We start from the raw sequence: 26,885 nt of genomic DNA, 5'->3' as shown, positions 1-26,885 counted from the left end.
GTCAGGCCGCTCCCCCCCCCCCCCCCCCGGCACAGGGCTAGTCCGGCCCGCATGTCAGGCCGCTCCCCCCCCTCCCCCCGGCACAGGGCTAGTCCGGCCCGCATGTCAGGCCGCTCCCCCCCCCCCTCCCCCCGGCACAGGGCTAGTCCGGCCCACATGTGTGTCCCTGCCCACCCCGCACAGCAGCCATGCTTTTGCACCTGCTGAGTAGCTCCCTGCCGGCATCCCAGGTCGCAGCGGCTGCGTGTGACATCACGCAGCCACGCAACCCGTTCCCACAATGGTCCGGACACACCCTCCCGCCCTGCGACCGCCTCTGCCTGTCAATCAGGCAGAGGCGATCGCAGCCCTGAGATGCTGATGGCACGCAGCGTGGGCACACTCCAGCAAGGCGTCCAGACTGCGACCATTGCCGCTGCAGCTATCCAGTCTGAATTAGGACCATATTCCGCAGAGCTCTAGTACCCGGAGGAAACCCACACAAGCACAAGGAGAACATACAAACTCCATATTGATTGATTGGTCAGGAATTCTACTCATGTCCTCAATGCTGTAAGGCAACAATGCTAACCACTACGCTATCCGTATGGTCCACAATGGTAAAGTTGTAAGAGTTGTGAAACTAATATCAGAAACCGATTTTCTCAGTATCTGTGCACAATCCTTTGGGCGTGGAGATAATCTGATAAATGTGGAATATATAGATGATCGCTGTAGATAGTGGTTATATATTACTCTGCTGTGCAGTTGGTGCTGTTGTGCAGTCAGTGCTGCTGTGCGGTCGGTGCTGCTCGGCGTTCGGTGCTGCTGTGCGGTCAGTGCTGCTGGGTGGTCGGTGCTGCTGTGCGGGTGGTGCTGCTGTGCGGGTGGTGCTGCTGTGCGGTCGGTGCTGCTGTGTGGTCGGTGCTGTTGTGTGGTCAGTGCTGCTGCTGTGCAGTCGGTGCTGCTGTGCGGTCAGTGCTGCTGTGTGGTCGGTGCTGTTGTGTGGTCGGTGCTGCTGCTGTGCAGTCGGTGCCTCTGTGCGGTTGGTGCTGTTGTGTGGTCAGTGCTGCTGCTGTGCAGTCGGTGCTGCTGTGCGGTCAGTGCTGCTGGGCGGTCGTTGCTCCTGTGTGGTCGGTGCTGCTGGGCGGTCAGTGCTCCTGTGCGGTCGGTGCTGCTGGGCGGTCAGTGCTGCTGTGAAATGTTGGAGCCATTTTAGTAGCAAAAGCCTTAAATTGATTATTAGCTGCACCCAGGCAACGTTTCCTACAGGTACAGTAAGTGGCAGGTCACCTGCAGGTACAGTAAGTAGCAGATCACCTGCAGGTACAGTAAGTGGCAGATCACCTGCAGGTACAGTAAGTGGCAGATCACCTGCAGGTACAGTAAGTGGCAGATCACCTGCAGGTACAGTAAGTGGCAGATCACCTGCAGGTACAGTAAGTGGCAGGTCACCTGCAGGTACAGTAAGTGGCAGGTCACCTGCAGGTACAGTAAGTGGCAGATCACCTGCAGGTACAGTAAGTGGCAAGTCACCTGCAGGTACAGTAAGTGGCAGGTCACCTGCAGGTACAGTAAGTGGCAGGTCACCTACAGTACAGTAAGTGGCAGGTCACCTGCAGGTACAGTAAGTGGCAGGTCACCTGCAGGTACAGTAAGTGGCAGGTCACCTGCAGGTACAGTAAGTGGCAGGTCACCTGCAGGTACAGTAAGTGGCAGGTCACCTGCAGGTACAGTAAGTGGCAGATCACCTACAGTACAGTAAGTGGCAGGTCACCTACAAGTACAGTAAGTGGCAGATCACCTGCAGGTACAGTAAGTGGCAGGTCACCTGCAGTACAGTAAGTGGCAGGTCACCTGCAGGTGCAGTAAGTGGCAGGTCACCTACAGGTACAGTAAGTGGCAGGTCACCTGGGTACAGTAAGTGGCAGATCACCTGCAGGTACAGTAAGTGGCAGGTCACCTGCAGGTACAGTAAGTGGCAGGTCACCTACAAGTACAGTAAGTGGCAGATCACCTGCAGGTACAGTAAGTGGCAGATCACCTGCAGGTACAGTAAGTGGCAGATCACCTACAGTACAGTAAGTGGCAGGTCACCTACAAGTACAGTAAGTGGCAGGTCACCTGCAGGTGCAGTAAGTGGCAGATCACCTAAAGGTACAGTAAGTGGCAGATCACCTGGGTACAGTAAGTGGCAGATCACCTGCAGGTACAGTAAGTGGCAGGTCACCTGCAGGTACAGTAAGTGGCAGGTCACCTGCAGGTACAGTAAGTGGCAGGTCACCTACAAGTACAGTAAGTGGCAGATCACCTGCAGGTACAGTAAGTGGCAGATCACCTACAAGTACAGTAAGTGGCAGATCACCTGCAGGTACAGTAAGTGGCAGATCACCTACAGTACAGTAAGTGGCAGATCACCTACAAGTACAGCAAGTGGCAGATCACCTACAGTACAGCAAGTGGCAGGTCACCTACAAGTACAGTAAGTGGCAGATCACCTGCAGGTACAGTAAGTGGCAGATCACCTACAGTACAGTAAGTGGCAGATCACCTACAAGTACAGCAAGTGGCAGATCACCTACAGTACAGCAAGTGGCAGGTCACCTACAAGTACAGTAAGTGGCAGATCACCTGCAGGTACAGTAAGTGGCAGATCACCTGCAGTACAGTAAGTGGCAGATCACCTGCAGGTACAGTAAGTGGCAGGTCACCTGCAGTACAGTAAGTGGCAGATCACCTGCAGGTACAGTAAGTGGCAGATCACCTGCAGGTACAGTAAGTGGCAGATCACCTGCAGGTACAGTAAGTGGCAGATCACCTGCAGGTACAGTAAGTGGCAGATCACCTGCAGGTACAGTAAGTGGCAGGTCACCTGCAGGTACAGTAAGTGGCAGATCACCTGCAGGTACAGTAAGTGGCAGATCACCTGCAGGTACAGTAAGTGGCAGATCACCTACAAGTACAGTAAGTGGCAGATCACCTACAAGTACAGTAAGTGGCAGGTCACCTGCAGGTACAGTAAGTGGCAGATCACCTACAAGTACAGTAAGTGGCAGGTCACCTGCAGGTACAGTAAGTGGCAGATCACCTACAAGTACAGTAAGTGGCAGATCACCTACAAGTACAGTAAGTGGCAGATCACCTGCAGGTACAGTAAGTGGCAGATCACCTGCAGGTACAGTAAGTGGCAGATCACCTGCAGGTACAGTAAGTGGCAGATCACCTGCAGGTACAGTAAGTGGCAGATCACCTACAGTACAGTAAGTGGCAGATCACCTACAAGTACAGTAAGTGGCAGATCACCTACAAGTACAGTAAGTGGCAGATCACCTGCAGGTACAGTAAGTGGCAGATCACCTGCAGGTACAGTAAGTGGCAGGTCACCTGCAGTACAGTAAGTGGCAGGTCACCTACAAGTACAGTAAGTGGCAGATCACCTACAAGTACAGTAAGTGGCAGATTACCTACAGGTACAGTAAGTGGCAGATCACCTGCAAGTACAGTAAGTGGCAGATCACCTGCAGGTACAGTAAGTGGCAGATCACCTGCAGGTACAGTAAGTGGCAGATCACCTACAGTACAGTAAGTGGCAGATCACCTACAAGTACAGTAAGTGGCAGATCACCTACAAGTACAGTAAGTGGCAGATCACCTGCAGGTACAGTAAGTGGCAGATCACCTACAGTACAGTAAGTGGCAGATCACCTACAAGTACAGTAAGTGGCAGATCACCTACAGTACAGTAAGTGGCAGATCACCTACAAGTACAGTAAGTGGCAGATCACCTACAAGTACAGTAAGTGGCAGATCACCTACAAGTACAGTAAGTGGCAGATCACCTGCAGGTACAGTAAGTGGCAGATCACCTGCAGGTACAGTAAGTGGCAGATCACCTACAAGTACAGTAAGTGGCAGATTACCTACAGGTACAGTAAGTGGCAGATCACCTGCAGTACAGTAAGTGGCAGGTCACCTGCAGGTACAGTAAGTGGCAGGTCACCTGCAGGTACAGTAAGTGGCAGGTCACCTACAGGTACAGTAAGTGGCAGGTCACCTGCAGGTACAGTAAGTGGCAGGTCACCTACAAGTACAGTAAGTGGCAGATCACCTGCAGGTACAGTAAGTGGCAGATCACCTGCAGGTACAGTAAGTGGCAGATCACCTACAGTACAGTAAGTGGCAGATCACCTACAAGTACAGCAAGTGGCAGATCACCTACAATACAGTAAGTGGCAGGTCACCTACAAGTACAGTAAGTGGCAGATCACCTGCAGGTACAGTAAGTGGCAGATCACCTGCAGGTACAGTAAGTGGCAGATCACCTACAGTACAGCAAGTGGCAGGTCACCTACAAGTACAGTAAGTGGCAGATCACCTGCAGGTACAGTAAGTGGCAGATCACCTGCAGGTACAGTAAGTGGCAGATCACCTGCAGGTACAGTAAGTGGCAGGTCACCTGCAGGTACAGTAAGTGGCAGGTCACCTGCAGTACAGTAAGTGGCAGATCACCTGCAGGTACAGTAAGTGGCAGATTACCTACAGTACAGTAAGTGGCAGATCACCTGCAGGTACAGTAAGTGGCAGATTACCTACAGGTACAGTAAGTGGCAGATCACCTGCAGGTACAGTAAGTGGCAGATCACCTACAAGTACAGTAAGTGGCAGATCACCTACAAGTACAGTAAGTGGCAGATCACCTGCAGGTACAGTAAGTGGCAGATCACCTGCAGGTACAGTAAGTGGCAGATCACCTGCAGGTACAGTAAGTGGCAGATCACCTACAGTACAGTAAGTGGCAGATCACCTGCAGGTACAGTAAGTGGCAGGTCACCTACAGTACAGTAAGTGGCAGATCACCTACAAGTACAGTAAGTGGCAGATCACCTACAAGTACAGTAAGTGGCAGATCACCTGCAGGTACAGTAAGTGGCAGGTCACCTGCAGTACAGTAAGTGGCAGGTCACCTGCAGTACAGTAAGTGGCAGGTCACCTACAAGTACAGTAAGTGGCAGGTCACCTGCAGGTACAGTAAGTGGCAGGTCACCTGCAGTACAGTAAGTGGCAGGTCACCTACAAGTACAGTAAGTGGCAGATCACCTGCAGGTACAGTAAGTGGCAGATCACCTGCAGGTACAGTAAGTGGCAGATCACCTACAGTACAGTAAGTGGCAGATCACCTACAGTACAGTAAGTGGCAGATCACCTACAAGTACAGTAAGTGGCAGATCACCTACAAGTACAGTAAGTGGCAGATCACCTGCAGGTACAGTAAGTGGCAGATCACCTACAAGTACAGTAAGTGGCAGATCACCTGCAGGTACAGTAAGTGGCAGATCACCTGCAGGTACAGTAAGTGGCAGATCACCTACAGTACAGTAAGTGGCAGATCACCTACAAGTACAGTAAGTGGCAGATCACCTGCAGGTACAGTAAGTGGCAGATCACCTACAAGTACAGCAAGTGGCAGATCACCTACAGTACAGTAAGTGGCAGGTCACCTGTAGGTACAGTAAGTGGCAGATCACCTACAAGTACAGTAAGTGGCAGATCACCTGCAGGTACAGTAAGTGGCAGGTCACCTGCAGGTTCAGTAAGTGGCAGATCACCTGCAGGTACAGTAAGTGGCAGATCACCTGCAGGTACAGTAAGTGGCAGATCACCTGCAGGTACAGTAAGTGGCAGATCACCTGCAGGTACAGTAAGTGGCAGGTCACCTGCAGTACAGTAAGTGGCAGATCACCTACAAGTACAGTAAGTGGCAGATCACCTGCAGGTACAGTAAGTGGCAGATCACCTGCAGGTACAGTAAGTGGCAGATCACCTGCAGGTACAGTAAGTGGCAGATCACCTGCAGGTACAGTAAGTGGCAGATCACCTGCAGGTACAGTAAGTGGCAGATCACCTGCAGGTACAGTAAGTGGCAGGTCACCTGCAGTACAGTAAGTGGCAGATCACCTACAAGTACAGTAAGTGGCAGATCACCTGCAGGTACAGTAAGTGGCAGATCACCTACAAGTACAGCAAGTGGCAGATCACCTACAGTACAGTAAGTGGCAGGTCACCTGTAGGTACAGTAAGTGGCAGATCACCTACAGGTACAGTAAGTGGCAGATCACCTGCAGGTACAGTAAGTGGCAGATTACCTACAGGTACAGTAAGTGGCAGATCACCTACAAGTACAGTAAGTGGCAGATCACCTACAAGTACAGTAAGTGGCAGATCACCTGCAGGTACAGTAAGTGGCAGATCACCTACAAGTACAGCAAGTGGCAGATCACCTACAGTACAGTAAGTGGCAGGTCACCTGTAGGTACAGTAAGTGGCAGATTACCTACAGGTACAGTAAGTGACAGATCACCTGCAGGTACAGTAAGTGGCAGATTACCTACAGGTACAGTAAGTGGCAGATTACCTGCAGGTACAGTAAGTGGCAGATCACCTACAAGTACAGTAAGTGGCAGATCACCTACAAGTACAGTAAGTGGCAGATCACCTGCAGGTACAGTAAGTGGCAGATCACCTGCAGGTACAGTAAGTGGCAGGTCACCTGCAGGTACAGTAAGTGGCAGGTCACCTGCAGTACAGTAAGTGGCAGATCACCTGCAGGTACAGTAAGTGGCAGATCACCTGCAGGTACAGTAAGTGGCAGGTCACCTGCAGGTACAGTAAGTGGCAGGTCACCTGCAGTACAGTAAGTGGCAGATTACCTGCAGGTACAGTAAGTGGCAGGTCACCTGCAGGTATAGTAAGTGGCAGATCACCTGCAGGTACAGTAAGTGGCAGGTCACCTGCAGGTACAGTAAGTGGCAGGTCACCTACAGGTACAGTAAGTGGCAGATCACCTACAGGTACAGTAAGTGGCAGATCACCTACAGGTACAGTAAGTGGCAGATCACCTACAGGTACAGTAAGTGGCAGATCACCTGCAGGTACAGTAAGTGGCAGATCACCTGCAGGTACAGTAAGTGGCAGGTCACCTAAAGGTACAGTAAGTGGCAGATCACCTGCAGGTACAGTAAGTGGCAGGTCACCTAAAGGTACAGTAAGTGGCAGATCACCTAAAGGTACAGTAAGTGGCAGATCACCTAAAGGTACAGTAAGTGGCAGGTCACCTGCAGGTACAGTAAGTGGCAGGTCACCTGCAGGTACAGTAAGTGGCAGGTCACCTGCAGGTACAGTAAGTGGCAGATCACCTGCAGGTACAGTAAGTGGCAGGTCACCTGCTGGTACAGTAAGTGGCAGATCACCTGCAGGTACAGTAAGTGGCAGGTCACCTGCAGGTACAATAAGTGGCAGGTCACCTGCAGGTACAGTAAGTGGCAGATCACCTACAGGTACAGTAAGTGGCAGATCACCTACAGGTACAGTAAGTGGCAGATCACCTGTAGGTACAGTAAGTGGCAGGTCACCTGCAGGTACAGTAAGTGGCAGGTCACCTGCAGGTATAGTAAGTGGCAGGTCACCTGCAGGTACAGTAAGTGGCAGATCACCTGCAGGTACAGTAAGTGGCAGGTCACCTGCAGGTACAGTAAGTGGCAGGTCACCTGCAGGTACAGTAAGTGGCAGGTCACCTGCAGGTACAGTAAGTGGCAGGTCACCTGCAGGTACAGTAAGTGGCAGGTCACCTGCAGGTACAGTAAGTGGCAGGTCACCTGCAGGTACAGTAAGTGGCAGATCACCTGCAGGTACAGTAAGTGGCAGGTCACCTGCAGGTACAGTAAGTGGCAGGTCACCTACAAGTACAGTAAGTGGCAGGTCACCTGCAGGTACAGTAAGTGGCAGGTCACCTGCAGGTACAGTAAGTGGCAGGTCACCTACAGGTACAGTAAGTGGCAGGTCACCTGCAGGTACAGTAAGTGGCAGGTCACCTGCAGGTACAGTAAGTGGCAGATCACCTGCAGGTACAGTAAGTGGCAGGTCACCTGCAGGTACAGTAAGTGGCAGGTCACCTGCAGGTACAGTAAGTGGCAGGTCACCTGCAGGTACAGTAAGTGGCAGATCACCTGCAGGTACAGTAAGTGGCAGATCACCTACAGGTACAGTAAGTGGCAGATCACCTGTAGGTACAGTAAGTGGCAGGTCACCTACAGGTACAGTAAGTGGCAGGTCACCTACAGGTACAGTAAGTGGCAAGTCTAAATTGTCTCCATCCAGCTCTGATCTATAGATTCCTGTTATGCCCTTTGTGTGTTCCTCGTGGGGTTATATTGGGAAAGTCCCAGCAGAGACTCCAGCAGCTGCTTATGGCAATCAGTCCTCGTACATATATCCAGTGCTATAGTAATAGCTCCACATATAACTGACGCGTTTCATGCTCAGTAAGACAAGGTAACTTCATCAGAACTTTGGTCGAAATGTATTAAGCCTTAACAAGAGATAAAGTGGAGACGGATAAAGAGAGATAAAGTCTACATTTGGGATTGTGTTTCTTAAGCACTGGTGATTGGTGAGGTGTAATAAGTGTTCTCATCACTAATAGCGACAATATCACCAGTACTGAGCGACAACAGATGTAGCTAATACTTACTGCAGCATCGCTATTACACAAGTCAGTGATAGACCGGAGTCACTGATTGTCACAGTGTCGTTGTTACTTTGTATTTCTGCAGTATTTTCCCTCTATTGTGCTGCAAAATAATTATCTACATGTTCCGGGTTTCCTGGTTACAGGACTATTTGTATCTATTCCAGAGACGATATTGCGGCAGATCTTCACGATCAGATCGCTAAACTGACCGCACTGCTAGAGCAAGAGGCGGCGGAACACCGGAACACGCAGAGAAGGGTGAGTGTGACCTTCACAGGCAGTTACTATAGACATAATATACAGGCCGGGGTCAGCAACGTGAGACAAGACTATACACACTATAACAAGTGTGCGATAAATCTGTGATTGCACAGCTTCAGTATATTGATGAGATGTACAGGGGATGGAGAGGCGAAATGCAGCGTAACGCGCCGGCGTGACTTGTTCACTATTCTGTTAGCTGCATAAATTAACCCCCTGTAACTCTCCATAGGATTTAGGGCCCTATTCAGTATGGATCGCGGGTATCCCTGGTCTCTAATCGGGAATCACTCACCTCTAATCGGGAATCCCTGGCCTCTAATCGGGAATCACTCACCTCTAATCGGGTATCCCTGGCCTCTAATCGGGAATCACTGGCCTCTAATCGGGAATCACTCACCTCTAATCGGGTATCCCTGGCCTCTAATCGGGAATCACTCACCTCTAATCGGGTATCCCTGGCCTCTAATCGGGAATCACTCACCTCTAATCGGGTATCCCTGGCCTCTAATCGGGAATCACTGGCCTCTAATCGGGAATCACTGGCCTCTAATCGGGAATCACTGGCCTCTAATCGGGTATCACTGGCCTCTAATCGGGAATCACTGGCCTCTAATCGGGAATCACTGGCCTCTAATCGGGTATCCCTGGCCTCTAATCGGGAATCACTCACCTCTAATCGGGAATCACTCACCTCTAATCGGGAATCACTCACCTCTAATCGGGTATCCCTGGCCTCTAATCAGGTATCACTGGCTACTAATTGGGAATTACTGGCCTCTAATCATGTATCATTGGCCTCTAATTATGACTCACTGGCCACTAATCGGGTATCCCTGGCCTCTAATTTGGAATCACTGGCCTCTAATCACGTATCACTGGCCTCTCAGCAGGTATCACTGGCCTCTACTTAGTAATTACTGGCCTCTAAGCGAGTATAACTGGCCTCTAATTGCATATCGCTGGCATCTAATTAGTTATTACAGGCTTCTAAATGTCATATGTTATTATGCTGTGGACACATATAGTGACATGTACGCCATCTGAGGTGGGACTGTGAACCCTATATAAATGTTACATGAGCGCTGCCACTCTCCCTGGTTACAGAGTATTTAAGCACTGACCCTGTTCCTTGCTCATGTGATGACAGTATATTAATGACGCGTCTCCTAGTGACACATCGTATACAGGGGCGCACGCGGCTCCTCTCCCTGGTTACAGAGTATTTAAGCACTGACCCTGTTCCTTGCTCATGTGATGACAGTATATTAATGACGCGTCTCCTGGTGACACATCGTATACAGGGGGCGCACGCGGCTCCTGTCCCTGGTTACAGAGTATTTAAGCACTGACCCTGTTCCTTGCTCATGTGATGACAGTATATTAATGACGCGTCTCCTGGTGACACATCGTGTACAGGGGGCGCACGCGGCTCTTCTCCCTGGTTACAGAGTATTTAAGCACTGACCCTGTTCCTTGCTCATGTGATGACAGTATATTAATGACGCGTCTCCTGGTGACACATCGTATACAGGGGGCGCACGCGGCTCCTCTCCCTGGTTACAGAGTATTTAAGCACTGACCCTGTTCCTTGCTCATGTGATGACAGTATATTAATGACGTGTATCCTGGTGACACATCGTATACAGGGGGCGCACGCGGCTCCTCTCCCTGGTTACAGAGTATTTAAGCACTGACCCTGTTCCTTGCTCATGTGATGACAGTATATTAATGACGTGTATCCTGGTGACACATCGTATACAGGGGGCGCACGCGGCTCCTCTCCCTGGTTACAGAGTATTTAAGCACTGACCCTGTTCCTTGCTCATGTGATGACAGTATATTAATGACGCGTCTCCTGGTGACACATCGTATACAGGGGGCGCACGCGGCTCCTCTCCCTGGTTACAGAGTATTTAAGCACTGACCCTGTTCCTTGCTCATGTGATGACAGTATATTAGTGACGCGTCTCCTGGTGACACATCGTATACAGGGGGCGCACGCGGCTCCTCTCCCTGGTTACAGAGTATTTAAGCACTGACCCTGTTCCTTGCTCATGTGATGACAGTATATTAATGACGCGTCTCCTGGTGACACATCGTATACAGGGGGCGCACGCGGCTCCTCTCCCTGGTTACAGAGTATTTAAGCACTGACCCTGTTCCTTGCTCATGTGATGACAGTATATTAATGACGCGTCTCCTGGTGACACATCGTATACAGGGGCGCACGCGGCTCCTCTCCCTGGTTACAGAGTATTTAAGCACTGACCCTGTTCCTTGCTCATGTGATGACAGTATATTAATGACGCGTCTCCTGGTGACACATCGCATACAGGGGCGCACGCGGCTCCTCTCCCTGGTTACAGAGTATTTAAGCACTGACCCTGTTCCTTGCTCATGTGATGACAGTATATTAATGACGCGTCTCCTGGTGACACATCGTATACAGGGGCGCACGCGGCTCCTCTCCCTGGTTACAGAGTATTTAAGCACTGACCCTGTTCCTTGCTCATGTGATGACAGTATATTAATGACGCGTCTCCTAGTGACACATCGTATACAAGGGGTGCACGCGGCTCCTCTCCCTGGTTACAGAGTATGTAAGCACTGACCCTGTTCCTTGCTCATGTGATGACAGTATATTAATGACGCGTCTCCTGGTGACACATCGTATACAGGGGACGCACGCGGCTCCTCTCCCTGGTTACAGAGTATTTAAGCACTGACCCTGTTCCTTGCTCATGTGATGACAGTATATTAATGACGTGTCTCCTGGTGACACATCGTATACAGGGGGCGCACGCGGCTCCTCTCCCTGGTTACAGAGTATTTAAGCACTGACCCTGTTCCTTGCTCATGTGATGACAGTATATTAATGACGCGTCTCCTGGTGACACATCGTATACAGGGGGCGCACGCGGCTCCTCTCCCTGGTTACAGAGTATTTAAGCACTGACCCTGTTCCTTGCTCATGTGATGACAGTATATTAATGACGCGTCTCCTGGTGACACATCGTATACAGGGGGCGCACGCGGCTCCTCTCCCTGGTTACAGAGTATTTAAGCACTGACCCTGTTCCTTGCTCATGTGATGACAGTATATTAATGACGTGTATCCTGGTGACACATCGTATACAGGGGACGCACGCGGCTCCTCTCCCTGGTTACAGAGTATTTAAGCACTGACCCTGTTCCTTGCTCATGTGATGACAGTATATTAATGACGCGTCTCCTGGTGACACATCGTATACAGGGGCGCACGCGGCTCCTCTCCCTGGTTACAGAGTATTTAAGCACTGACCCTGTTCCTTGCTCATGTGATGACAGTATATTAATGACGCGTCTCCTGGTGACACATCGTATACAGGGGGCGCACGCGGCTCCTCTCCCTGGTTACAGAGTATTTAAGCACTGACCCTGTTCCTTGCTCATGTGATGACAGTATATTAATGACGCGTCTCCTGGTGACACATCGTATACAGGGGCGCACGCGGCTCCTCTCCCAGGTTACAGAGTATTTAAGCACTGACCCTGTTCCTTGCTCATGTGATGACAGTATATTAATGACGCGTCTCCTGGTGACACATCGTATACAGGGGGCGCACGCGGCTCCTCTCCCTGGTTACAGAGTATTTAAGCACTGACCCTGTTCCTTGCTCATGTGATGACAGTATATTAATGACGCGTCTCCTGGTGACACATCGTATACAGGGGCGCACGCGGCTCCTCTCCCCGGTTACAGAGTATTTAAGCACTGACCCTGTTCCTTGCTCATGTGATGACAGTATATTAATGACGCGTCTCCTGGTGACACATCGTATACAGGGGGCGCACGCGGCTCCTCTCCCTGGTTACAGAGTATTTAAGCACTGACCCTGTTCCTTGCTCATGTGATGACAGTATATTAATGACGCGTCTCCTGGTGACACATCGTATACAGGGGCGCACGCGGCTCCTCTCCCTGGTTACAGAGTATTTAAGCACTGACCCTGTTCCTTGCTCATGTGATGACAGTATATTAATGACGCGTCTCCTGGTGACACATCGTATACAGGGGCGCACGCGGCTCCTCTCCCTGGTTACAGAGTATTTAAGCACTGACCCTGTTCCTTGCTCATGTGATGACAGTATATTAATGACGCGTCTCCTGGTGATACATCGTATACAGGGGGCGCACGCGGCTCCTCTCCCTGGTTACAGAGTATTTAAGCACTGACCCTGTTCCTTGCTCATGTGATGACAGTATATTAATGACGCGTCTCCTGGTGACACATCGTATACAGGGGCGCACGCGGCTCCTCTCCCTGGTTACAGAGTATTTAAGCACTGACCCTGTTCCTTGCTCATGTGATGACAGTATATTAATGACGTGTATCCTGGTGACACATCGTATACAGGGGCGCACGCGGCTCTTCTCCCTGGTTACAGAGTATTTAAGCACTGACCCTGTTCCTTGCTCATGTGATGACAGTATATTAATGACGCGTCTCCCGGTGACACATCGTATACAGGGGGCGCACGCGGCTCCTCTACCTGGTTACAGAGTATTTAAGCACTGACCCTGTTCCTTGCTCATGTGATGACAGTATATTAATGACGCGTCTCCTGGTGACACATCGTATACAGGGGGCGCACGCGGCTCCTCTCCCTGGTTACAGAGTATTTAAGCACTGACCCTGTTCCTTGCTCATGTGATGACAGTATATTAATGACGCGTCTCCTGGTGACACATCGTATACAGGGGGCGCACGCGGCTCCTCTCCCTGGTTACAGAGTATTTAAGCACTGACCCTGTTCCTTGCTCATGTGATGACAGTATATTAATGACGTGTATCCTGGTGACACATCGTATACAGGGGCGCACGCGACTCCTCTCCCTGGTTACAGAGTATTTAAGCACTGACCCTGTTCCTTGCTCATGTGATGACAGTATATTAATGACGCGTCTCCTGGTGACACATCGTATACAGGGGGTGCACGCGGCTCCTCTCCCTGGTTACAGAGTATTTAAGCACTGACCCTGTTCCTTGCTCATGTGATGACAGTATATTAATGACGTGTATCCTGGTGACACATCGTATACAGGGGCGCACGCGACTCCTCTCCCTGGTTACAGAGTATTTAAGCACTGACCCTGTTCCTTGCTCATGTGATGACAGTATATTAATGACGCGTCTCCTGGTGACACATCGTATACAAGGGGTGCACGCGGCTCCTCTCCCTGGTTACAGAGTATTTAAGCACTGACCCTGTTCCTTGCTCATGTGATGACAGTATATTAATGACGCGTCTCCTGGTGACACATCGTATACAGGGGGCGCACGCGGCTCCTCTCCCTGGTTACAGAGTATTTAAGCACTGACCCTGTTCCTTGCTCATGTGATGACAGTATATTAATGACGCGTCTCCTGGTGACACATCGTATACAGGGGCGCACGCGGCTCCTCTCCCTGGTTACAGAGTATTTAAGCACTGACCCCGTTCCTTGCTCATGTGATGACAGTATATTAATGACGCGTCTCCTGGTGACACATCGTATACAGGGGCGCACGCGGCTCCTCTCCCTGGTTACAGAGTATTTAAGCACTGACCCCGTTCCTTGCTCATGTGATGACAGTATATTAATGACGTGTATCCTGGTGACACATCGTATACAGGGGCGCACGCGACTCCTCTCCCTGGTTACAGAGTATTTAAGCACTGACCCTGTTCCTTGCTCATGTGATGACAGTATATTAATGACGCGTCTCCTGGTGACACATCGTATACAAGGGGCGCACGCGACTCCTCTCCCTGGTTACAGAGTATTTAAGCACTGACCCTGTTCCTTGCTCATGTGATGACAGTATATTAATGACGCGTCTCCTGGTGACACATCGTATACAGGGGCGCACGCGGCTCCTCTCCCTGGTTACAGAGTATTTAAGCACTGACCCTGTTCCTTGCTCATGTGATGACAGTATATTAATGACGCGTCTCCTGGTGACACATCGTATACAGGGGGCGCACGCGGCTCCTCTCCCTGGTTACAGAGTATTTAAGCACTGACCCTGTTCCTTGCTCATGTGATGACAGTATATTAATGACGCGTCTCCTGGTGACACATCGTATACAGGGGCGCACGCGGCTCCTCTCCCTGGTTACAGAGTATTTAAGCACTGACCCCGTTCCTTGCTCATGTGATGACAGTATATTAATGACGCGTCTCCTGGTGACACATCGTATACAGGGGGTGCACGCGGCTCCTCTCCCTGGTTACAGAGTATTTAAGCACTGACCCTGTTCCTTGCTCATGTGATGACAGTATATTAATGACGCGTCTCCTGGTGACACATCGTATACAGGGGCGCACGCGGCTCCTCTCCCTGGTTACAGAGTATTTAAGCACTGACCCTGTTCCTTGCTCATGTGATGACAGTATATTAATGACGCGTCTCCTGGTGACACATCGTATATAGGGGCGCACGCGGCTCCTCTCCCTGGTTACAGAGTATTTAAGCACTGACCCTGTTCCTTGCTCATGTGATGACAGTATATTAATGACGCGTCTCCTGGTGACACATCGTATACAGGGGGCGCACGCGGCTCCTCTCCCTGGTTACAGAGTATTTAAGCACTGACCCTGTTCCTTGCTCATGTGATGACAGTATATTAATGACGCGTCTCCTGGTGACACATCGTATACAGGGGCGCACGCGGCTCCTCTCCCTGGTTACAGAGTATTTAAGCACTGACCCTGTTCCTTGCTCATGTGATGACAGTATATTAATGACGTGTCTCCTGGTGACACATCGTATACAGGGGCGCACGCGGCTCCTCTCCCTGGTTACAGAGTATTTAAGCACTGACCCTGTTCCTTGCTCATGTGATGACAGTATATTAATGACGCGTCTCCTGGTGATACATCGTATACAGGGGGCGCACGCGGCTCCTCTCCCTGGTTACAGAGTATTTAAGCACTGACCCTGTTCCTTGCTCATGTGATGACAGTATATTAATGACGCGTCTCCTGGTGACACATCGTATACAGGGGCGCACGCGGCTCCTCTCCCTGGTTACAGAGTATTTAAGCACTGACCCTGTTCCTTGCTCATGTGATGACAGTATATTAATGACGCGTCTCCTGGTGACACATCGTATACAGGGGGCGCACACTGCTCCTCTCCCTTGTTACAGAGTATTTAAGCACTGACCCTGTTCCTTGCTCATGTGATGACAGTATATTAATGACGCGTCTCCTGGTGACACATCGTATACAGGGGCGCACGCGGCTCCTCTCCCTGGTTACAGAGTATTTAAGCACTGACCCTGTTCCTTGCTCATGTGATGACAGTATATTAATGACGCGTCTCCTGGTGACACATCGTATACAGGGGCGCACGCGGCTCCTCTCCCTGGTTACAGAGTATTTAAGCACTGACCCTGTTCCTTGCTCATGTGATGACAGTATATTAATGACGTGTATCCTGGTGACACATCGTATACAGGGGGCGCACGCGGCTCCGCTCCCTGGTTACAGAGTATTTAAGCACTGACCCTGTTCCTTGCTCATGTGATGACAGTATATTAATGACGCGTCTCCTGGTGACACATCGTATACAGGGGGTGCACGCGGCTCCTCTCCCTGGTTACAGAGTATTTAAGCACTGACCCTGTTCCTTGCTCATGTGATGACAGTATATTAATGACGCGTCTCCTGGTGACACATCGTATACAGGGGGCGCACGCGGCTCCTCTCCCTGGTTACAGAGTATTTAAGCCCTGACCCTGTTCCTTGCTCATGTGATGACAGTATATCAATGACGCGTCTCCTGGTGACACATCGTATACAGGTGCGCACGCGGCTCCTCTCCCTGGTTACAGAGTATTTAAGCCCTGACCCTGTTCCTTGCTCATGTGATGACAGTATATCAATGACGCGTCTCCTGGTGACACATCGTATACAGGGGGCGCACGCGGCTCCTCTCCCTGGTTACAGAGTATTTAAGCACTGACCCTGTTCCTTGCTCATGTGATGACAGTATATTAATGACGCGTCTCCTGGTGACACATCGTATACAGGGGCGCACGCGGCTCCTCTCCCTGGTTACAGAGTATTTAAGCACTGACCCTGTTCCTTGCTCATGTGATGACGGTATATTAATGACGCGTCTCCTGGTGACACATCGTATACAGGGGGCGCACGCGGCTCCTCTCCCTGGTTACAGAGTATTTAAGCACTGACCCTGTTCCTTGCTCATGTGATGACAGTATATTAATGACGTGTATCCTGGTGACACATCGTATACAGGGGCGCACGCGGCTCCTCTCCCTGGTTACAGAGTATTTAAGCACTGACCCTGTTCCTTGCTCATGTGATGACAGTATATTAATGACGCGTCTCCTGGTGACACATCGTATACAGGGGCGCACGCGGCTCCTCTCCCTGGTTACAGAGTATTTAAGCACTGACCCTGTTCCTTGCTCATGTGATGACAGTATATTAATGACGTGTCTCCTGGTGACACATCGTATACAGGGGGCGCACGCGGCTCCTCTCCCTGGTTACAGAGTATTTAAGCACTGACCCTGTTCCTTGCTCATGTGATGACAGTATATTAATGACGTGTATCCTGGTGACACATCGTATACAGGGGGCGCACGCGGCTCCTCTCCCTGGTTACAGAGTATTTAAGCACTGACCCTGTTCCTTGCTCATGTGATGACAGTATATTAATGACGCGTCTCCTGGTGACACATCGTATACAGGGGCGCACGCGGCTCCTCTCCCTGGTTACAGAGTATTTAAGCACTGACCCTGTTCCTTGCTCATGTGATGACAGTATATTAATGACGCGTCTCCTGGTGACACATCGTATACAGGGGGCGCACGCGGCTCCTCTCCCTGGTTACTAAGTATTTAAGCACTGACCCTGTTCCTTGCTCATGTGATGACAGTATATTAATGACGCGTCTCCTGGTGACACATCGTATACAGGGGGCGCACGCGGCTCCTCTCCCTGGTTACTAAGTATTTAAGCACTGACCCTGTTCCTTGCTCATGTGATGACAGTATATTAATGACGCGTCTCCTGGTGACACATCGTATACAGGGGGCGCACGCGGCTCCTCTCCCTGGTTACAGAGTATTTAAGCACTGACCCTGTTCCTTGCTCATGTGATGACAGTATATTAATGACGTGTATCCTGGTGACACATCGTATACAGGGGACGCACGCGGCTCCTCTCCCTGGTTACAGAGTATTTAAGCACTGACCCTGTTCCTTGCTCATGTGATGACAGTATATTAATGACGCGTCTCCTGGTGACACATCGTATACAGGGGCGCACGCGGCTCCTCTCCCTGGTTACAGAGTATTTAAGCACTGACCCTGTTCCTTGCTCATGTGATGACAGTATATTAATGACGCGTCTCCTGGTGACACATCGTATACAGGGGGCGCACGCGGCTCCTCTCCCTGGTTACAGAGTATTTAAGCACTGACCCTGTTCCTTGCTCATGTGATGACAGTATATTAATGACGCGTCTCCTGGTGACACATCGTATACAGGGGCGCACGCGGCTCCTCTCCCAGGTTACAGAGTATTTAAGCACTGACCCTGTTCCTTGCTCATGTGATGACAGTATATTAATGACGCGTCTCCTGGTGACACATCGTATACAGGGGGCGCACGCGGCTCCTCTCCCTGGTTACAGAGTATTTAAGCACTGACCCTGTTCCTTGCTCATGTGATGACAGTATATTAATGACGCGTCTCCTGGTGACACATCGTATACAGGGGCGCACGCGGCTCCTCTCCCCGGTTACAGAGTATTTAAGCACTGACCCTGTTCCTTGCTCATGTGATGACAGTATATTAATGACGCGTCTCCTGGTGACACATCGTATACAGGGGGCGCACGCGGCTCCTCTCCCTGGTTACAGAGTATTTAAGCACTGACCCTGTTCCTTGCTCATGTGATGACAGTATATTAATGACGCGTCTCCTGGTGACACATCGTATACAGGGGCGCACGCGGCTCCTCTCCCTGGTTACAGAGTATTTAAGCACTGACCCTGTTCCTTGCTCATGTGATGACAGTATATTAATGACGCGTCTCCTGGTGACACATCGTATACAGGGGCGCACGCGGCTCCTCTCCCTGGTTACAGAGTATTTAAGCACTGACCCTGTTCCTTGCTCATGTGATGACAGTATATTAATGACGTGTATCCTGGTGACACATCGTATACAGGGGCGCACGCGGCTCCTCTCCCTGGTTACAGAGTATTTAAGCACTGACCCTGTTCCTTGCTCATGTGATGACAGTATATTAATGACGCGTCTCCCGGTGACACATCGTATACAGGGGGCGCACGCGGCTCCTCTACCTGGTTACAGAGTATTTAAGCACTGACCCTGTTCCTTGCTCATGTGATGACAGTATATTAATGACGCGTCTCCTGGTGACACATCGTATACAGGGGGCGCACGCGGCTCCTCTCCCTGGTTACAGAGTATTTAAGCACTGACCCTGTTCCTTGCTCATGTGATGACAGTATATTAATGACGTGTATCCTGGTGACACATCGTATACAGGGGCGCACGCGACTCCTCTCCCTGGTTACAGAGTATTTAAGCACTGACCCTGTTCCTTGCTCATGTGATGACAGTATATTAATGACGCGTCTCCTGGTGACACATCGTATACAGGGGGTGCACGCGGCTCCTCTCCCTGGTTACAGAGTATTTAAGCACTGACCCTGTTCCTTGCTCATGTGATGACAGTATATTAATGACGTGTATCCTGGTGACACATCGTATACAGGGGCGCACGCGACTCCTCTCCCTGGTTACAGAGTATTTAAGCACTGACCCTGTTCCTTGCTCATGTGATGACAGTATATTAATGACGCGTCTCCTGGTGACACATCGTATACAAGGGGTGCACGCGGCTCCTCTCCCTGGTTACAGAGTATTTAAGCACTGACCCTGTTCCTTGCTCATGTGATGACAGTATATTAATGACGCGTCTCCTGGTGACACATCGTATACAGGGGGCGCACGCGGCTCCTCTCCCTGGTTACAGAGTATTTAAGCACTGACCCTGTTCCCTGCTCATGTGATGACAGTATATTAATGACGCGTCTCCTGGTGACACATCGTATACAGGGGCGCACGCGGCTCCTCTCCCTGGTTACAGAGTATTTAAGCACTGACCCTGTTCCTTGCTCATGTGATGACAGTATATTAATGACGCGTCTCCTGGTGACACATCGTATATAGGGGCGCACGCGGCTCCTCTCCCTGGTTACAGAGTATTTAAGCACTGACCCTGTTCCTTGCTCATGTGATGACAGTATATTAATGACGCGTCTCCTGGTGACACATCGTATACAGGGGGCGCACGCGGCTCCTCTCCCTGGTTACAGAGTATTTAAGCACTGACCCTGTTCCTTGCTCATGTGATGACAGTATATTAATGACGCGTCTCCTGGTGACACATCGTATACAGGGGCGCACGCGGCTCCTCTCCCTGGTTACAGAGTATTTAAGCACTGACCCTGTTCCTTGCTCATGTGATGACAGTATATTAATGACGCGTCTCCTGGTGACACATCGTATACAGGGGCGCACGCGGCTCCTCTCCCTGGTTACAGAGTATTTAAGCACTGACCCTGTTCCTTGCTCATGTGATGACAGTATATTAATGACGTGTCTCCTGGTGACACATCGTATACAGGGGCGCACGCGGCTCCTCTCCCTGGTTACAGAGTATTTAAGCACTGACCCTGTTCCTTGCTCATGTGATGACAGTATATTAATGACGCGTCTCCTGGTGATACATCGTATACAGGGGGCGCACGCGGCTCCTCTCCCTGGTTACAGAGTATTTAAGCACTGACCCTGTTCCTTGCTCATGTGATGACAGTATATTAATGACGCGTCTCCTGGTGACACATCGTATACAGGGGCGCACGCGGCTCCTCTCCCTGGTTACAGAGTATTTAAGCACTGACCCTGTTCCTTGCTCATGTGATGACAGTATATTAATGACGCGTCTCCTGGTGACACATCGTATACAGGGGGCGCACACTGCTCCTCTCCCTTGTTACAGAGTATTTAAGCACTGACCCTGTTCCTTGCTCATGTGATGACAGTATATTAATGACGCGTCTCCTGGTGACACATCGTATACAGGGGCGCACGCGGCTCCTCTCCCTGGTTACAGAGTATTTAAGCACTGACCCTGTTCCTTGCTCATGTGATGACAGTATATTAATGACGCGTCTCCTGGTGACACATCGTATACAGGGGCGCACGCGGCTCCTCTCCCTGGTTACAGAGTATTTAAGCACTGACCCTGTTCCTTGCTCATGTGATGACAGTATATTAATGACGTGTATCCTGGTGACACATCGTATACAGGGGGCGCACGCGGCTCCGCTCCCTGGTTACAGAGTATTTAAGCACTGACCCTGTTCCTTGCTCATGTGATGACAGTATATTAATGACGCGTCTCCTGGTGACACATCGTATACAGGGGGTGCACGCGGCTCCTCTCCCTGGTTACAGAGTATTTAAGCACTGACCCTGTTCCTTGCTCATGTGATGACAGTATATTAATGACGCGTCTCCTGGTGACACATCGTATACAGGGGGCGCACGCGGCTCCTCTCCCTGGTTACAGAGTATTTAAGCCCTGACCCTGTTCCTTGCTCATGTGATGACAGTATATCAATGACGCGTCTCCTGGTGACACATCGTATACAGGGGCGCACGCGGCTCCTCTCCCTGGTTACAGAGTATTTAAGCCCTGATTCTGTTCCTTGCTCATGTGATGACAGTATATCAATGACGCGTCTCCTGGTGACACATCGTATACAGGGGGCGCACGCGGCTCCTCTCCCTGGTTACAGAGTATTTAAGCACTGACCCTGTTCCTTGCTCATGTGATGACAGTATATTAATGACGCGTCTCCTGGTGACACATCGTATACAGGGGCGCACGCGGCTCCTCTCCCTGGTTACAGAGTATTTAAGCACTGACCCTGTTCCTTGCTCATGTGATGACAGTATATTAATGACGCGTCTCCTGGTGACACATCGTATACAGGGGGCGCACGCGGCTCCTCTCCCTGGTTACAGAGTATTTAAGCACTGACCCTGTTCCTTGCTCATGTGATGACAGTATATTAATGACGTGTATCCTGGTGACACATCGTATACAGGGGCGCACGCGGCTCCTCTCCCTGGTTACAGAGTATTTAAGCACTGACCCTGTTCCTTGCTCATGTGATGACAGTATATTAATGACGCGTCTCCTGGTGACACATCGTATACAGGGGCGCACGCGGCTCCTCTCCCTGGTTACAGAGTATTTAAGCACTGACCCTGTTCCTTGCTCATGTGATGACAGTATATTAATGACGTGTCTCCTGGTGACACATCGTATACAGGGGGCGCACGCGGCTCCTCTCCCTGGTTACAGAGTATTTAAGCACTGACCCTGTTCCTTGCTCATGTGATGACAGTATATTAATGACGTGTATCCTGGTGACACATCGTATACAGGGGGCGCACGCGGCTCCTCTCCCTGGTTACAGAGTATTTAAGCACTGACCCTGTTCCTTGCTCATGTGATGACAGTATATTAATGACGCGTCTCCTGGTGACACATCGTATACAGGGGCGCACGCGGCTCCTCTCCCTGGTTACTAAGTATTTAAGCACTGACCCTGTTCCTTGCTCATGTGATGACAGTATATTAATGACGCGTCTCCTGGTGACACATCGTATACAGGGGCGCACGCGGCTCCTCTCCCTGGTTACAGAGTATTTAAGCACTGACCCTGTTCCTTGCTCATGTGATGACAGTATATTAATGACGTGTATCCTGGTGACACATCGTATACAGGGGCGCACGCGGCTCCTCTCCCTGGTTACAGAGTATTTAAGCACTGACCCTGTTCCTTGCTCATGTGATGACAGTATATTAATGACGCGTCTCCCGGTGACACATCGTATACAGGGGGCGCACGCGGCTCCTCTACCTGGTTACAGAGTATTTAAGCACTGACCCTGTTCCTTGCTCATGTGATGACAGTATATTAATGACGTGTATCCTGGTGACACATCGTATACAGGGGGCGCACGCGGCTCCGCTCCCTGGTTACAGAGTATTTAAGCACTGACCCTGTTCCTTGCTCATGTGATGACAGTATATTAATGACGCGTCTCCTGGTGACACATCGTATACAGGGGGTGCACGCGGCTCCTCTCCCTGGTTACAGAGTATTTAAGCACTGACCCTGTTCCTTGCTCATGTGATGACAGTATATTAATGACGCGTCTCCTGGTGACACATCGTATACAGGGGGCGCACGCGGCTCCTCTCCCTGGTTACAGAGTATTTAAGCACTGACCCTGTTCCTTGCTCATGTGATGACAGTATATTAATGACGTGTATCCTGGTGACACATCGTATACAGGGGCGCACGCGACTCCTCTCCCTGGTTACAGAGTATTTAAGCACTGACCCTGTTCCTTGCTCATGTGATGACAGTATATTAATGACGCGTCTCCTGGTGACACATCGTATACAGGGGGTGCACGCGGCTCCTCTCCCTGGTTACAGAGTATTTAAGCACTGACCCTGTTCCTTGCTCATGTGATGACAGTATATTAATGACGTGTATCCTGGTGACACATCGTATACAGGGGCGCACGCGACTCCTCTCCCTGGTTACAGAGTATTTAAGCACTGACCCTGTTCCTTGCTCATGTGATGACAGTATATTAATGACGCGTCTCCTGGTGACACATCGTATACAGGGGGTGCACGCGGCTCCTCTCCCTGGTTACAGAGTATTTAAGCACTGACCCTGTTCCTTGCTCATGTGATGACAGTATATTAATGACGCGTCTCCTGGTGACACATCGTATACAGGGGCGCACGCGGCTCCTCTCCCTGGTTACAGAGTATTTAAGCACTGACCCTGTTCCTTGCTCATGTGATGACAGTATATTAATGACGCGTCTCCTGGTGACACATCGTATACAGGGGGCGCACGCGGCTCCTCTCCCTGGTTACAGAGTATTTAAGCACTGACCCTGTTCCTTGCTCATGTGATGACAGTATATTAATGACGTGTATCCTGGTGACACATCGTATACAGGGGCGCACGCGACTCCTCTCCCTGGTTACAGAGTATTTAAGCACTGACCCTGTTCCTTGCTCATGTGATGACAGTATATTAATGACGCGTCTCCTGGTGACACATCGTATACAGGGGGCGCACGCGGCTCCTCTCCCTGGTTACAGAGTATTTAAGCACTGACCCTGTTCCTTGCTCATGTGATGACAGTATATTAATGACGTGTATCCTGGTGACACATCGTATACAGGGGGTGCACGCGGCTCCTCTCCCTGGTTACAGAGTATTTAAGCACTGACCCTGTTCCTTGCTCATGTGATGACAGTATATTAATGACGTGTATCCTGGTGACACATCGTATACAGGGGCGCACGCGACTCCTCTCCCTGGTTACAGAGTATTTAAGCACTGACCCTGTTCCTTGCTCATGTGATGACAGTATATTAATGACGCGTCTCCTGGTGACACATCGTATACAGGGGGCGCACGCGGCTCCTCTCCCTGGTTACAGAGTATTTAAGCACTGACCCTGTTCCTTGCTCATGTGATGACAGTATATTAATGACGCGTCTCCTGGTGACACATCGTATACAGGGGCGCACGCGGCTCCTCTCCCTGGTTACAGAGTATTTAAGCACTGACCCTGTTCCTTGCTCATGTGATGACAGTATATTAATGACGCGTCTCCTGGTGACACATCGTATACAGGGGCGCACGCGGCTCCTCTCCCTGGTTACAGAGTATTTAAGCACTGACCCTGTTCCTTGCTCATGTGATGACAGTATATTAATGACGTGTATCCTGGTGACACATCGTATACAGGGGGCGCACGCGGCTCCGCTCCCTGGTTACAGAGTATTTAAGCACTGACCCTGTTCCTTGCTCATGTGATGACAGTATATTAATGACGCGTCTCCTGGTGACACATCGTATACAGGGGGTGCACGCGGCTCCTCTCCCTGGTTACAGAGTATTTAAGCACTGACCCTGTTCCTTGCTCATGTGATGACAGTATATTAATGACGCGTCTCCTGGTGACACATCGTATACAGGGGGCGCACGCGGCTCCTCTCCCTGGTTACAGAGTATTTAAGCCCTGACCCTGTTCCTTGCTCATGTGATGACAGTATATCAATGACGCGTCTCCTGGTGACACATCGTATACAGGGGCGCACGCGGCTCCTCTCCCTGGTTACAGAGTATTTAAGCCCTGATTCTGTTCCTTGCTCATGTGATGACAGTATATCAATGACGCGTCTCCTGGTGACACATCGTATACAGGGGGCGCACGCGGCTCCTCTCCCTGGTTACAGAGTATTTAAGCACTGACCCTGTTCCTTGCTCATGTGATGACAGTATATTAATGACGCGTCTCCTGGTGACACATCGTATACAGGGGCGCACGCGGCTCCTCTCCCTGGTTACAGAGTATTTAAGCACTGACCCTGTTCCTTGCTCATGTGATGACAGTATATTAATGACGCGTCTCCTGGTGACACATCGTATACAGGGGGCGCACGCGGCTCCTCTCCCTGGTTACAGAGTATTTAAGCACTGACCCTGTTCCTTGCTCATGTGATGACAGTATATTAATGACGTGTATCCTGGTGACACATCGTATACAGGGGCGCACGCGGCTCCTCTCCCTGGTTACAGAGTATTTAAGCACTGACCCTGTTCCTTGCTCATGTGATGACAGTATATTAATGACGCGTCTCCTGGTGACACATCGTATACAGGGGCGCACGCGGCTCCTCTCCCTGGTTACAGAGTATTTAAGCACTGACCCTGTTCCTTGCTCATGTGATGACAGTATATTAATGACGCGTCTCCTGGTGACACATCGTATACAGGGGGCGCACGCGGCTCCTCTCCCTGGTTACAGAGTATTTAAGCACTGACCCTGTTCCTTGCTCATGTGATGACAGTATATTAATGACGTGTATCCTGGTGACACATCGTATACAGGGGGCGCACGCGGCTCCTCTCCCTGGTTACAGAGTATTTAAGCACTGACCCTGTTCCTTGCTCATGTGATGACAGTATATTAATGACGCGTCTCCTGGTGACACATCGTATACAGGGGGCGCACGCGGCTCCTCTCCCTGGTTACTAAGTATTTAAGCACTGACCCTGTTCCTTGCTCATGTGATGACAGTATATTAATGACGCGTCTCCTGGTGACACATCGTATACAGGGGGCGCACGCGGCTCCTCTCCCTGGTTACTAAGTATTTAAGCACTGACCCTGTTCCTTGCTCATGTGATGACAGTATATTAATGACGCGTCTCCTGGTGACACATCGTATACAGGGGCGCACGCGGCTCCTCTCCCTGGTTACAGAGTATTTAAGCACTGACCCTGTTCCTTGCTCATGTGATGACAGTATATTAATGACGTGTATCCTTGTGACACATCGTATACAGGGGCGCACGCGGCTCCTCTCCCTGGTTACAGAGTATTTAAGCACTGACCCTGTTCCTTGCTCATGTGATGACAGTATATTAATGACGTGTCTCCTGGTGACACATCGTATACAGGGGCGCACGCGGCTCCTCTCCCTGGTTACAGAGTATTTAAGCACTGACCCTGTTCCTTGCTCATGTGATGACAGTATATTAATGACGCGTCTCCTGGTGACACATCGTATACAGGGGGCGCACGCGGCTCCTCTCCCTGGTTACAGAGTATTTAAGCACTGACCCTGTTCCTTGCTCATGTGATGACAGTATATTAATGACGCGTCTCCTGGTGACACATCGTATACAGGGGCGCACGCGACTCCTCTCCCTGGTTACAGAGTATTTAAGCACTGACCCTGTTCCTTGCTCATGTGATGACAGTATATTAATGACGCGTCTCCTGGTGACACATCGTATACAGGGGGTGCACGCGGCTCCTCTCCCTGGTTACAGAGTATTTAAGCACTGACCCTGTTCCTTGCTCATGTGATGACAGTATATTAATGACGTGT

General features: G+C 50.6%; 2 protein-coding genes across 2 annotated transcripts in view; one reads left to right on the top strand and one right to left on the bottom strand.

Moving 5' to 3' along the window:
• Positions 1 to 26,885, bottom strand: part of LOC134944063 (caspase-8-like) — a 314,204-nt gene that overhangs the window by 138,394 nt on the left and 148,925 nt on the right. The gene's annotated exons all lie outside the window — the stretch shown is intronic.
• The window catches only part of FLACC1 (flagellum associated containing coiled-coil domains 1), a 120,967-nt gene that overhangs the window by 58,337 nt on the left and 35,745 nt on the right, over positions 1 to 26,885 (top strand). The window contains exon 6 of the mRNA XM_063932242.1: positions 8,671 to 8,764. Within this exon, the coding sequence (XP_063788312.1) occupies positions 8,671 to 8,764 (94 nt within the window). The remainder of the gene's footprint in view (positions 1 to 8,670; positions 8,765 to 26,885) is intronic.

This window comes from Pseudophryne corroboree, chromosome 7 (genome assembly GCF_028390025.1).
Source record: "Pseudophryne corroboree isolate aPseCor3 chromosome 7, aPseCor3.hap2, whole genome shotgun sequence".
Classification (NCBI taxonomy): domain Eukaryota; kingdom Metazoa; phylum Chordata; class Amphibia; order Anura; family Myobatrachidae; genus Pseudophryne; species Pseudophryne corroboree.
This window is presented reverse-complemented; position numbering and strand designations above follow the sequence as displayed.